The following is a 12,026-nucleotide window of genomic DNA, read 5'->3' as shown; positions in this document are numbered from 1 at the left end:
TGAACTGGTTTTAATAAAGTCCTGGCCGAACCTATTACCAAAGGGTCATTTTAGACTCATAGTGGCCCCCAAGGACGAGGTAGAACTGCCTCCTGGGGTTTCCCAAGCTGTGGACGTGGAAGCAGTGTGACAGAAGTAGACGGCTGCATCTTTCTCCCACAGCTCTGGATAGTTTGTAATTAGGAGACAGAGTCGTTTTTATTGCAAAATTATTCGCAGATTTTATTTCCTTGAGATTACAAGACAGTGACCAAGAGTTTCACATTCTGCGCATTTCTCTGGCCACCTGGAGGCAGTGGGGTCCATCACTCTTCACTGATGACCTTGGTGTGCACCTCCCGGCTCTTGACCCGCAGCTTGTTGACCTGGGACTCGGCAATGTCGGCCCGCTCCTCGGCCTCCTCCAGCTCGTGCTGGATCTTGCGGAACTTGGCCAGGTTGACGTTGGATTGCTCCTCCTGGGAACAGAAACACAGTTGAGACAGCAAGCCATTTGGGGAAGTTCTGACTCGTGCTGCCGTTGCTACTGAGTTAGTGTGGTATTTGCTTTCGGGATGAGCAAGCCAAGGCTCTGTCTTTCTTTGGGTGCCATCCTTTCTTAGAAGCAGGGCTTCCTGCCTGTGGGAGGGAGTGGGCAAGCTTGAAATGCTACCGTGGCAGCAGTGCATCAACATCCCAGAGAGCGGAGCCGATCTTAGTGCTCTAGAAGCTTTGAGAAGTAAATATTGTGGTGGTAGGGGGTACAGAGGACCTCATGGAAAGTTTTAGAATTGACAGTTGATGAGTGCTAACTCCTGTCAAATGTGAATAAAGAAAGCTTGCCTGTGATGGGGACCGTAGTGTGTCAAAGAGGTATAGACTGTTGAGCCCTCATTGGCCCTCGTTTATGCAGGCTGGGAGTCACTGGGTGTTACATTCTAGATAGGAAAGGAAAGGGGGTGGGAACTGAGGAGCACTTTGACCTTGATGCATCTGGAAAGTTGCCTCAAAAGGTCTCAGAGGTGAGCCGGGCGCTGGTGCTCCAGGAGTTTGCAATCGCCTTTTTCTCGTCCTAAAAAACTATTCATGTCATCCCTAATCTTGTACTTCAGAATGTGGTGTTCTTTGCCTTCCGGCAAACGCAAAGGCAAACTCACTGCCACCAGTCAGCTCCGACTCAAACCAAAGCTTAGAAATACCCGGGAACTCTTCCCCATCCCCACCCGTGAGAGAAAGCCCCTTCGAATTCTATAGCCTTCAGGTTCCAAATTCTGCAAGCTTTTCACTGTGCAGGTACTCACCGCCTCTTCGGCTTGTCTCTTGTAAGCTTTAACTTTGGTTTGTAGTTTGTCTACTAAGTCCTGCAACCTGAGAACATTCTTGCGGTCCTCCTCGGTCTGCAAGAGGTCGCACAAAGTGTTGTTATTTGAAAGCAAATCACGATTTTTATTTTATTAAAAGCAGAAGGCCCAGAGGATGTGAAAAGTCTGGGCACCTGGTAGGTGAGCTCCTTCACTCTTCTCTCATGTTTGCGAAGACCCTTGACAGTTTCAACATTGCGCTTCTGTTCATTGTCAACCTCATTTTCAAGCTCCCTCACCTGGAAGAGGGCAAGGGGGGTTTAGCAGTGAGGTTGCACTTGCCGCATTATTAAGAGTCTAGCAATCAAATGAATGGTGGAGACCCACCCTGGCCTCCAGCTTCTGGATCTGCTTCTTGCCCCCCTTGAGGGCCAGCTGCTCCGCCTCATCCAGCCGGTGCTGCAGGTCCTTCACCGTCTGCTCCAGGTTCTTCTTCATCCGCTCCAGGTGGGCACTCGTGTCCTGCTCCTTCTTCAGCTCCTCGGCCATCATGGCCGCCTGACCAGAACACAAAGGACCAGTTCAGAGAGCTGAGATGCCGCAGAGACATTCCAGCTTGGCCAGCGCTGCGTTGCCGTCCACTCACATCGGTGATGGCCTTCTTGGCCTTCTCTTCTGCGTTGCGGGCTTCCTGGACAATGTCCTCCATCTCTCCTTGCAGTTGGGAGATGTCCGTCTCGAGCTTCTTCTTGGTGTTGATCAGGCTGGTGTTCTGTTTAAAAATAACAGCAATGAAGAAAAGTGCATTTAATGAATGATAAGGTAGTGATGCTATAGAGGGTTTCCCAGGATTTGTAAATTGTTACGGGACTAGATATTCTCATCTTCCTCCTGAGGAGTGACTGGTGGGTTTGAACCATTGACCTTGTGATTAGCAGTCCAATGCTCACATGAAAGTGGACTATGCTTTCTACTCCATTTTATTGTCTGATTATTGGCAGCTTGGAGACACAAAAAATCAAGATGTCCGGTAATGTTTGTGTGTGATTACAAGAAGGTGGCCCCTTCTGGTTCTCTCTACTGTAGTTCTAACCATAAATGTACTTGTGAGTTAGATGGGCCACAGTATGTACTCATGCCAGTAGTGTATGCATGTTTCCAGACTCTAGGAAGGGATCAGAACCAAGATTTCTCGATTACTTTCTAAACAATCCTTCTCTCCCATGGTCTTCAACTGCAAGGAGCAGATCTACTGAACTCTGCCCCTGAAGTTCACCTGGGTGTGCAGGAGTTGCACGCGCTCACTGGCATCCAGCAGCTCTTGTTCTGCCACCTTCCTGCTCCTCTCCGTCTGTTCCAGGGATGCCCTTAGCTCTTCAATCTCAGCTTGCATCAGATTGGCTCTGCGCTCCACCATGGCCAGTTGCTCTTTAAGGTCATCTTGGCCTCTGAGGGCATCATCCAAATGTAGCTGAGTGTCCTATGCAGAAAGAGACGAGACTCTTACTCATACTTCAATGAAAGTGAACACAAACTTAGCGTCATGTACAAGCTCAAGCCTTAATAACTTAGAGTATGATTACATGGGAACCATCTGTAAGGAACGACACATTCTTTGAAACCCAGCACAGCTGCTCCACTCAAAAGAACTTAATGTGGCTTTACTTTCAATTCTGAATTGTAGGAAAAATCCATGTCCAAATATACAAGGTTTGTGGGAAAAGTCGATTACCTTTCAATCCCATTTTTTCCACAAGCTATTTGAAGCTCCCTCGTATAGAATTTTGTATCAGGAACACATCTTTAAAGATCATCTAGGGCAACCCGTGTTGGTTTACATATTGGATAGAACGAACTCCAGATAAGTGAAGCCAGTGAAGTGATGTCATGTGGCTAACATTTCTGATCACATCTTCTCCCCCCACCCCCACTGCTTTGTTCTCTCCAGATGGCAAAGTCAACGTTACGGTCTGGAACCTCCAGAATTAAGCTCTTTTTCAGTGGCGTACATTCGCTCAACCTGCGACGCTATCCATTTACAACTGAAGGTTGCCAAAGACACGAGGTCTGGTTGTGTTGATTCATAGTGGATTCATAGGGTATAGTCCTACACTAGTAAAATCTGAATGAGACTAAGGTATTTGGATGGTATGGCACCACGTGTGTTCGCCCAATGTACCTTCAGTATTCCTTGTGTGTTTCTGAAGTTCCTGATTGCCTCCGCAGCCTGGCGGTTGGCATGGTTCAGCTGGATCTCCATCTCGTTGAGATCTCCCTCCATCTTCTTCTTGACCCTGAGGGCGTCGTTCCTGCTCCTGATCTCGGCATCCAGCGTGCTCTGCATGGACTCCACCACGCGGATGTGGTTCCTCTTCAGCTGGTCAATTTCTTCATCTTTCTCAGCAATTTTCCGGTCAATCTCAGACTTTACCTGATTTAGCTCAAGCTGGATGCGAAGAATTTTGCCTTCCTCATGTTCCAGAGATGCCTTAATAAAAACAAACATGGATGTTACCTAAGCAACGTTTCTTTTTGCACAGCATGATCTCAAGGAGGCATTAAAAAATAACCACTTTCCGTATATCCTTATATAGTTTAGTAGTTTTATAGTTCCAAGGATCAATGTAGTATTTCTTAATGAATTACATCTGTCTTCCGTTAACGTTTGCAGCATAGCCCTCAGCTGCTATTCCTGTTTGCAGGTTACCTATGATACACAGGTGAGAATAGGAAGTAAGTACCTCTGCTTCCTCGAGGGCTGCCTGCAGTTCACTCTTCTCTTGATCAATCTGTTTCTTTACTTTCTCCAACTCATGAATATGCTTTCCTCCTTCTGCGATTTGCTCCGTCAGATCAGAAATCTCCTCTGTAATTTGAATGATCAAATACCAAAATTGAGGCTTTTGAAACATTTGAAATATAGTGTAACCTAAGTTATTTAACTTTCATGTAGTGAGCAAAATCCACTGTTAAAGGCAGTTACTTTAATTTATACCTTTACTTCCTTGACCCTCACCTAAATCCCTTTGGAATATTTTGCAGTTTGCTGCATTGCTCAGAGGCAAACAAGGCGGGTGTGGATGCCTCTTAGAAGGGCCAGGTAACGCCGAGGCTCTCCTTTTAGTTGCCTGACTGTTAGGGATCAAAACTGATTCCTGTTATCTGGCGAATCAACAAAGACATCTGCGACTAAGAAGAACCTTATTGTTCCGTTTACTTCTCCAGGGTCAGTCATTGTTTCTCTTGACTGACCTGCGACCGGAGTTCATGGAACCATAGTTCATGTAAAGCATGACTCCCCATAGAGTAAATGCCATGTAAAACATCCTTGCCAGGACTTCTGATTTCAAACAGGACTCCACCAAGAGAGTCTGCATTTGGGATTGGCCTCCCCCCTGGTGTCACCTTCTAATGAACTTGTTTCTTCATCTCTAACTGTCGTCAGTTAATTGACACGACGGCTCCTTATCCTTCTCTCCATCGGTTTGCAATGAAATGATTACAAAGACTCACGCTGCAGGTTCTTGTTCTCGCGCTTCAGGGTCTCCAGGTGGTCCAGGGACTCCTCGTAGGCGTTCTTCACCTTGAACAGCTCGGTGCTGAGGGAGCGGGCCTCCTTCTGAGAGGCTTCCAGTTCCGCCTGCGTCTCCTCGTACTTCTGTCTCCATTCTGCCAGGATCTGAAACGCAAGAAATTCAGCATACCTAAGGAGAGAGAGAGACCAGGTAAGCCGTGTGAGCTAAAATAGGCCTCTTGGTCACCTTGTCAAAGTTCCTTTGCTTCTTGTCCAGCGCCGCGCAGGCCGCGTTGGTTCTCTCCACGTCCAGCATGAGGTCCTCCACCTCGTTCTGGAGCCGCTGCTTCGTCTTCTCGAGGGAAGCGCATTTGGCGTTCACGGCCTCCACGTGCTCCTCGGCATCCTGGAGACGCTGGGCCAGCTTCTTCCTGAAGACATTTGCGTGAGCAAGGACACAAGCCAAGCTCTTACAGGGACTTACCAAAGCTACCGGCTAGGGAGTCACATGGTCCTCAAGATGGTTTTTCTTCTATGCACACAAGTTGTGAAAGTTTAGCGGTCCTGTACCTATTTTCTCTCTTCTGGCATTCCGTTTCCTCTAGTTCCTTTTTATCTTAATCACAGGGGTAATCCAAGAGATACTCGTGAGGCCATTGTGCTTGTGAGAGAGAGTGAGCGAGCATGCGTTAATGTGAGAGTGGAAAGAAGTGGTGACCGGGAACACGAGGCAGATCATCAAAGAAAGTTAATCTTGAATATGACCTTTAAGCATTGTCTGTGGTCCTCTCTACCTCGCAAATGAGATGATCGTGGCCCAGAGTGACGTGTTCAAGGTCAATCAGTAACTTTCTGGGTTGGGTGGCCCCAGGTAATAAACACGATGCCATGAATATACTTCCTAAATATTCTCCAAAGTTTTATTCACTGCATTCTTTACCAGTCCACGTTTTCATCTAGAATGTTTGTTCTACAAAGATGTGCTGATCCTTCTCAGATTAACTCTAGTAGGTACTGGGATAAATCACATTTAGGAAAATTTTCTTCACTGAGGATGATATATAGTTAGTTTCCTCTCGTTTATAGTTCCTATGAATTTTAGTCCCTAAACGATATGTGCAATTACACTTGGAATAAACCCATTCATACTGATTATTAATCAAATGATGACAGGGTATGAAAGTCCTATTTGGAACTTCCAATATTCCAAAAAGTAAAATAATGGCTATTTTAAGTTATAATATTAGAGTTTTTGAGAAGATTATTTCTTGCCTTTTCAAAAGTTTCTGGGCTTTCTTAGAAGTAGGATTTTCTGTTTTGGTTGTTTGAGTAATGCTGAGACAATCTTCTCAGTCTAAGGAGCTTAATTTTTCTCCCTAATTATCATGAGAATGTAGCAGGTAATCTCACTGTCTCTGTTTTTGTTACATTACAGGGAATTCATTCATTCATTCATTCATTCATTCATTCATAAAGGGTATGATGATACTTACAAATTCATTTTGGTAAAAAGAAATTTCAGATGCTGTGTTAATAGGCCAGAACAAGGAGAGGGCTCTCATCTCCCCCCATTTTCTACTTGAAATATAGTGGGCTGTAAGAAGAAGACTTTGGGACCTACTACCCTATAATCAAATAAGCTGAAATTATTCACCTAGTCTCACATTTAGTATATTCTCTTTGCTCTCTAACGTTAGCCTTTCTTCCCCCTCACTAGAAGTTCGTACTTGGCCTCCTCCAGCTCCTCTGTGCGCTGGATGGCATCCGTCTCGTATTTGGTCCTCCACTGGGCCACCTCACTGTTGGCCTTGGACAGGGCCCGCTGCAGCTCGGCCTTGGACTCCTGCTCCTCCTCAAACTGTTCCCGCAGCAGGTCACAGTCATGGCGCGAGGACTGCAGGGCGTGGGCCAGGGCGTTCTTGGCCTAGACCAATCAAAACGTATGTGCTATAAGTTTACCTTCCAGTCACGGATATTGTCCAGGTGCAGGTTAACGGTGGGTCATGTTGCTTAATTTAAGCAATTGAAAGTCTCAGCTGGAGAATTCTCACCTTAGATTCCTCTTCTAGCTGCCTCTTTAGTTCTTCGATTTGTTGTGTGAATGCTTGTTTACTCCGCGACAGTTGAGAAACTATAGCATCCTTCTCATCTAGCTGGCGTGAGAATTCACCTGTGGAAAACAAAATGCAAACCATTGTGTTTTGTCATCTGCATAAAGAAAAACTAAATTAAAAAAAGAGAGGAAAGAATAGTGGAACGTCCTTGTTTTGGAGAATAAAAAGAATAACTCGTGATATGGTATTGTTGAGATGATCGTTTCCTTCATCAAAAATGTCTGAATTCTCTTGGATATTTTAGGATCTGGGATTTTTTTTTTTTTTTTTAAGGATGCCGAGACAATAAAAATCGCCTGAGTTCAAGGAGCTAATCCCTCCCCCGGCTAAATTCTCACTTCCGACCGTTCCTTTTCACCATCACACTCACAGGAAGACTTATGTGAAGCCTCCCTGCCCCGCTGACTTCTGTTTGCTAGACCTGCGCAGGTGGGCTTCTCCTTCCCTTCGGCACCTTTGCCCAGTCGGACCGCACCGCTGACTCACCTGACTCTGTGTGTAACCGCGCCTTCTGGGTGGACAGCTCGTTGATTAAGCGTTGTTGCTCTTCTTCCTTGGTTTTCACTTCACTAAGCTGGTCCTCTAGGGTGCGGCACATTTTCTCAAAGTTTCCCTGTGGGAGACAGAAAAAAAAACACCCAGAGGGGTGGGGGGAGAGCCAGTCATTTCTACTTGGACATCTGGGATTTGGAGATCCGTAACTGCCTGTCTTGTGTATGGTTCAATCTAATTCAAAGCTCTGCCTGGTGCTTTGAAAGTATTAGAGACACCTAATTTGTGGCTAAATAATAGATTGAATTAATTTAGAATTTTAGATCATTTCCTTTGGTACAGCTGAACATTATTTAAATTCTGCCTTGTTAGCTAAGTCTGATTTTTTTGTAGATGCACCATGTCATGTTAACAGAGATAACGTTTAGAATGGTTTCCCAAAATATGGCATGAAGACGGAAATGTTTACATTCATTAAGAATCATTTTGAAACATTAAAATTTTGTGCAATTAGAGTAGCAACATACGTATAAAGACTTGGTCATTTTGAATTACTGCAAATAAAAAGGGAAAGGGGACAAGTTAATAATAACCTTGGCTTTGGAGACCGTCTCCATGTTGCTGGCAAGGTCATCGATCTCCATCTTCATCTCGCTCTTCTCCTTCTCCAGCTTCTGCTTGACCCGCTGCAGGTTGTCGATCTGCTCCCCGAGCTCGGCCACGCTGTCCGCGTGCTTCTTCCTCAGGGTGGCCGCGGTGGCCTCGTGCTGCAGGGTGGCCTCCTCCAGGTCCCTGCGCATTTTCTGGAACTCCGCCTCCCGCTTCTTGTTCATCTCAATCTGGGCGGACGTTGCCCCTCCGGCTTCTTCCAGCCGCTCGCTGATCTCCTCCAGCTCCCTGGCCAGGTCAGAGCGCTGCTTCTCGGCTTTGGCCCTGGAAGCCCGCTCTGCCTCGATTTCCTCCTCCAGTTCCTCAATGCGAGCCTGGGGTGGAATGATAGGTCAACATTAATGTAAATTCATGGCAGGTTTGATTCCCGTCATGATGCTTGGAAACGGTAGAGGTTGTGTCTTACCTGCAGCTCCTTGATCTTCTTCTGCAGCTGCATACCAAGGGCCTGTTCATCTTCAATCTTGCTTTGCAGATGGCTCATTTCAAACTCTTTCCTGTGAGAAGAGGAATGGGTCAGCCCACAGGAAATTCCCTTACCAGGCATCTTTCCCGGGCATGATGGAACTCCTTGATGCCATTAGTGTGGACCAGCAAGTAGGACATGCTTTTCTGAAACATCGTCTATCTGAATTTGTCAACAATAAGCACTCTGTAATGGAATTACACTTACTTTTTGAGTTTCTCGTCCAGTTGCTGTTTGTCATTTTCTATGTCCATTGTGGATTCTTGGGCCAATTTCAGGTCTCCCTCCAGCTTTCTCTTGGCTCTTTCTAAGTCCATGCGAAGTTTCTTTTCTTGTTCCAGAGAGCCTTCCAGCTACATTTATAATAGATTTTTATTTCTTTTACATTTTAAGGACTGAGCTCTTTGACATTAATCTTCAGTGATACACAAAAGAATTGTTAAATGCACAATAGATAACATGAAAACTTGAGTTCACATTTATAAGACCAGTAGGCAGTAGGTAAAGGTTCATAAACATCGGTGATGGCCCCATGCCATGGTTGTTCATTTCGTCTTAGGGGAAAATGTCTAATTGTTCAAACTTACATCATCCACTTGCTGCTCCAGCTTGCTCTTGGCCTTGGTCAGAGTGTTCACTTTGTCCTCCTCGGCCTGCAGGTCATCCAGGGTCTGCTGGTGGGCCTCCTGGAGGGCCTTCTTCTCCTTGGTCAGCTTGGCGATGGTCTCGTCCAGGCCTGCCATCTCCTCGGTGAGGTTTTTCACCTGAGGACGAGAGAACGCTTTGCATGCCACGTTGTCTTTTGGTGGGCTTCATTTCATGGGTGCCCCATGGTTTCACACACACACACACACACACCGTCACATGCACACGGCTCCCACCTTGTTCTCCGTGGCATGTTTCTCCTTCTCCACCTTGGCCAGTGTCAGCTCAAGGTCGTCTATGTCTTTCTTGAGCTCGGAGCATTCATCCTCCAGCTTCCTCTTCTTGGCCGTCAGCTCGGCGTTGATCTCTTCCTCGTCCTCAGCCCTCTCTGTCACCTCTTTGATCTTGGCCTCCAGCTGGATCTTGGTTTTGATCAGCTGGTCGCATCTCTCCTCTGCGTCAGCCAAGCCATCTGCTTCCTAAAGGGGGAAGTGACCGTTTTAATGTTTCTAATTTGTAAGTGCCAACAAAGATTGATTAAAAGAGAGAAACTCAGTGTAGGCCACATGTTTTCCAACTTTAAAAAAATCAGGTAGATAAAATGTTAGTAACTTCAATCTACGGATTAAATATAATAAAGAAAACATTTTCTCAAAGTATCCAATGTGAAAGGCCAAATCATGTAAACCAACCTTTTGGGTAGAAATCTGAAATTCATTAACATTTAACACCTTGGAAAAGTTATATATATATATATATATATATATATATATATATATATACACACACACCCATCATATTAACCCATTTTATTTCATGTAGGTAGATTAGTGGAGGATTGGTATAGCCTCTTTTCTGCCCTGATAATAAGAACATAACTTTTTTTTGATCTTCCAGGCAAAAATATTTACTAGAGACAATAATGTAACTTAACTTTAAAAAAAGAAAATATCTATCTATATCTATATCTATATCTATCTATCTATCTCTATATATACACACCCATCATAATAACCCATTTTCTTTCATGTAGGTAGAAGATTAGTGGAGGGTTGGTATAGCCTCTTTTCTGCCCTGATAATAAGAACATAACTTTTTAAATCTTCCAGGCAAAAATATTTACTACAGAGATAATAACATAACTTAACTTTAAAAAAAGCAAATGTCTGGCATATTGGTATGACTTTCTCACTAATGACAAAGCCGTCTGAATCTATACAGTCAGCATAATATGACTTTGCAACGATGGCTTCTTTACAGCCGAGGCTTAGTGTTTAGGAAAGGAAAATGCTTCAGTGGAAACCACCTCATTATAAACTTCAATCTAGCAAGAAATATTCTCAGATCCAGTCAGCCAGTGATTGGATAATAAGATGTGACTGAAACGTGAAGTGGGTCATACTCACAGATTGAACTTGGAGTTGCAAGTCATTTTTCTCTTGCATCAGCGCTACCATCTTTTCTTCGAGCTCTTTCCTTTTGGCCTCTGATTTAGCCAGGTCTTCCTTGGCCTTCTCAAATTCTTCCTTCATGTTGGCCATCTCCTTCTCCGTCTCTGCGCTCTTGAGCAGGGGCTTGATCTTGAAGTACAGCTTCATCCAGGGCCAGTGCTTCACATTCATGAAGGCGCGGACATTGTACTGGATGCAGAAGACGGACTCTCTGTAGCAAAACAAAAATAACGTAAAGGATAAAGAACTCAGGGTCACTGTGCGCACAACAAACGTACAGCTGACCTTAGACTCCTCCGAGTGACTATGAGGAGAACACATGCCTAGTCTCTCACCTCCTTTCCATCATTTTCTTGAACTCCACTCTCATCAGGTACCCTCTGCACATGGCTTGCGTGCGTGTGATGAGCTGAGCCAGCTTGTCATCTCGCATCTCCTCTAGAGTTCCCAGTAGGCCAGCTTTAAAGAAAACCTTGGCAATGAGAACATGAAAGGTTAGTTACACTCAAGAGAGATGATGTCATTGAGATAGGAACACTTTTGTTGGCGGTACCTTGGTGTGACCGAATTTGTACTGGGTGTGGTCAATGTCAATAGACCCCAGCAGCTTCTCTGAAGCCTTCTTGCTGTCGATGAACTGACCCTCCGGGATGGCACTTGCATTTAGAACCTTGTATCTGTTGGAATTAAAAGAGTACAAGGTGATCTTATTCCTTAAAAAAGACAGCTACAAATAAAAGGAGCATAGATTGATTTTTAAAGAACAAAGGGGTTATGACAACTTTAAAATCCAGTCTTCATTTTATGATCACCTGTACAATGAGCTGTATTTAATTTCTCTAGGAAAAGTTTCCAAATGTATGCACTAAGTGGTGATTTTGATATGGACTATGCCATTGAAAGGGAAAAATAACGTGTAAACATATGAGATGTCAACCTCTGTTTGAAGTCTGCATAAATGATTCTGCTGGGGAACCCCTTCCGACAGATCCGGATGCCTTCCAGCACACCATTACACCTCAGCTGGTGCAGCACAAGCTCGTGCTCCATGGCCCCTAAAGAAGAGAGATACGTATTTCATATAGGATAGTTGGATGAGAAGTCAGACTGGAGTGTATTTGGATGGCAGAGATAGCTTACCTGGGGTTTTAGTTTCATTGGGAATGAGACAGCGTACAAAGTGGGGGTGAGTGCTCTTCAAGTTGGTCATCAGCTTATTTAAATTCTCCTGTAAAACCATAGGAGATGTTTTAACATAATTTCTAGTTGCGTCCGGGTGAGAGTCCCTATCGATGATACGTAATTGATTATACTTGTCATTTGACATTATAGTGAGCAATCTCAATGAAGGACAGATCATGAGGCATCTTTCCCGGGCATGATGGAACTCCTTGA

The 12,026-nt window shown here is 44.8% G+C and overlaps 1 protein-coding gene across 1 annotated transcript in view; it reads right to left on the bottom strand.

Moving 5' to 3' along the window:
- Window positions 1-305: 305 nt before the first annotated feature.
- Window positions 306-12,026, bottom strand: part of LOC101654516 (myosin-4) — a 24,086-nt gene continuing 12,365 nt past the window's right edge. The window contains exons 15-37 of the mRNA XM_004709350.1: window positions 11,772-11,859; window positions 11,569-11,686; window positions 11,185-11,308; window positions 10,967-11,103; window positions 10,587-10,842; window positions 9,417-9,659; window positions 9,123-9,299; window positions 8,743-8,888; window positions 8,476-8,566; window positions 7,994-8,383; window positions 7,395-7,521; window positions 6,846-6,964; window positions 6,522-6,718; window positions 5,042-5,225; window positions 4,794-4,959; window positions 4,022-4,146; window positions 3,460-3,768; window positions 2,557-2,760; window positions 1,927-2,052; window positions 1,668-1,838; window positions 1,475-1,579; window positions 1,281-1,376; window positions 306-458 (exon numbers count right to left, since the gene is read on the bottom strand). Coding sequence (XP_004709407.1) covers window positions 306-458; window positions 1,281-1,376; window positions 1,475-1,579; window positions 1,668-1,838; window positions 1,927-2,052; window positions 2,557-2,760; window positions 3,460-3,768; window positions 4,022-4,146; window positions 4,794-4,959; window positions 5,042-5,225; window positions 6,522-6,718; window positions 6,846-6,964; window positions 7,395-7,521; window positions 7,994-8,383; window positions 8,476-8,566; window positions 8,743-8,888; window positions 9,123-9,299; window positions 9,417-9,659; window positions 10,587-10,842; window positions 10,967-11,103; window positions 11,185-11,308; window positions 11,569-11,686; window positions 11,772-11,859 — 3,852 coding nt within the window. The remainder of the gene's footprint in view (window positions 459-1,280; window positions 1,377-1,474; window positions 1,580-1,667; window positions 1,839-1,926; window positions 2,053-2,556; window positions 2,761-3,459; window positions 3,769-4,021; window positions 4,147-4,793; window positions 4,960-5,041; window positions 5,226-6,521; window positions 6,719-6,845; window positions 6,965-7,394; window positions 7,522-7,993; window positions 8,384-8,475; window positions 8,567-8,742; window positions 8,889-9,122; window positions 9,300-9,416; window positions 9,660-10,586; window positions 10,843-10,966; window positions 11,104-11,184; window positions 11,309-11,568; window positions 11,687-11,771; window positions 11,860-12,026) is intronic.

This window comes from Echinops telfairi, unplaced genomic scaffold (assembly GCF_000313985.2).
Source record: "Echinops telfairi isolate 266 unplaced genomic scaffold, ASM31398v2 ScPeMD7_2010;HRSCAF=2546, whole genome shotgun sequence".
In the NCBI taxonomy this organism is placed as follows: domain Eukaryota; kingdom Metazoa; phylum Chordata; class Mammalia; order Afrosoricida; family Tenrecidae; genus Echinops; species Echinops telfairi.
This window is presented reverse-complemented; position numbering and strand designations above follow the sequence as displayed.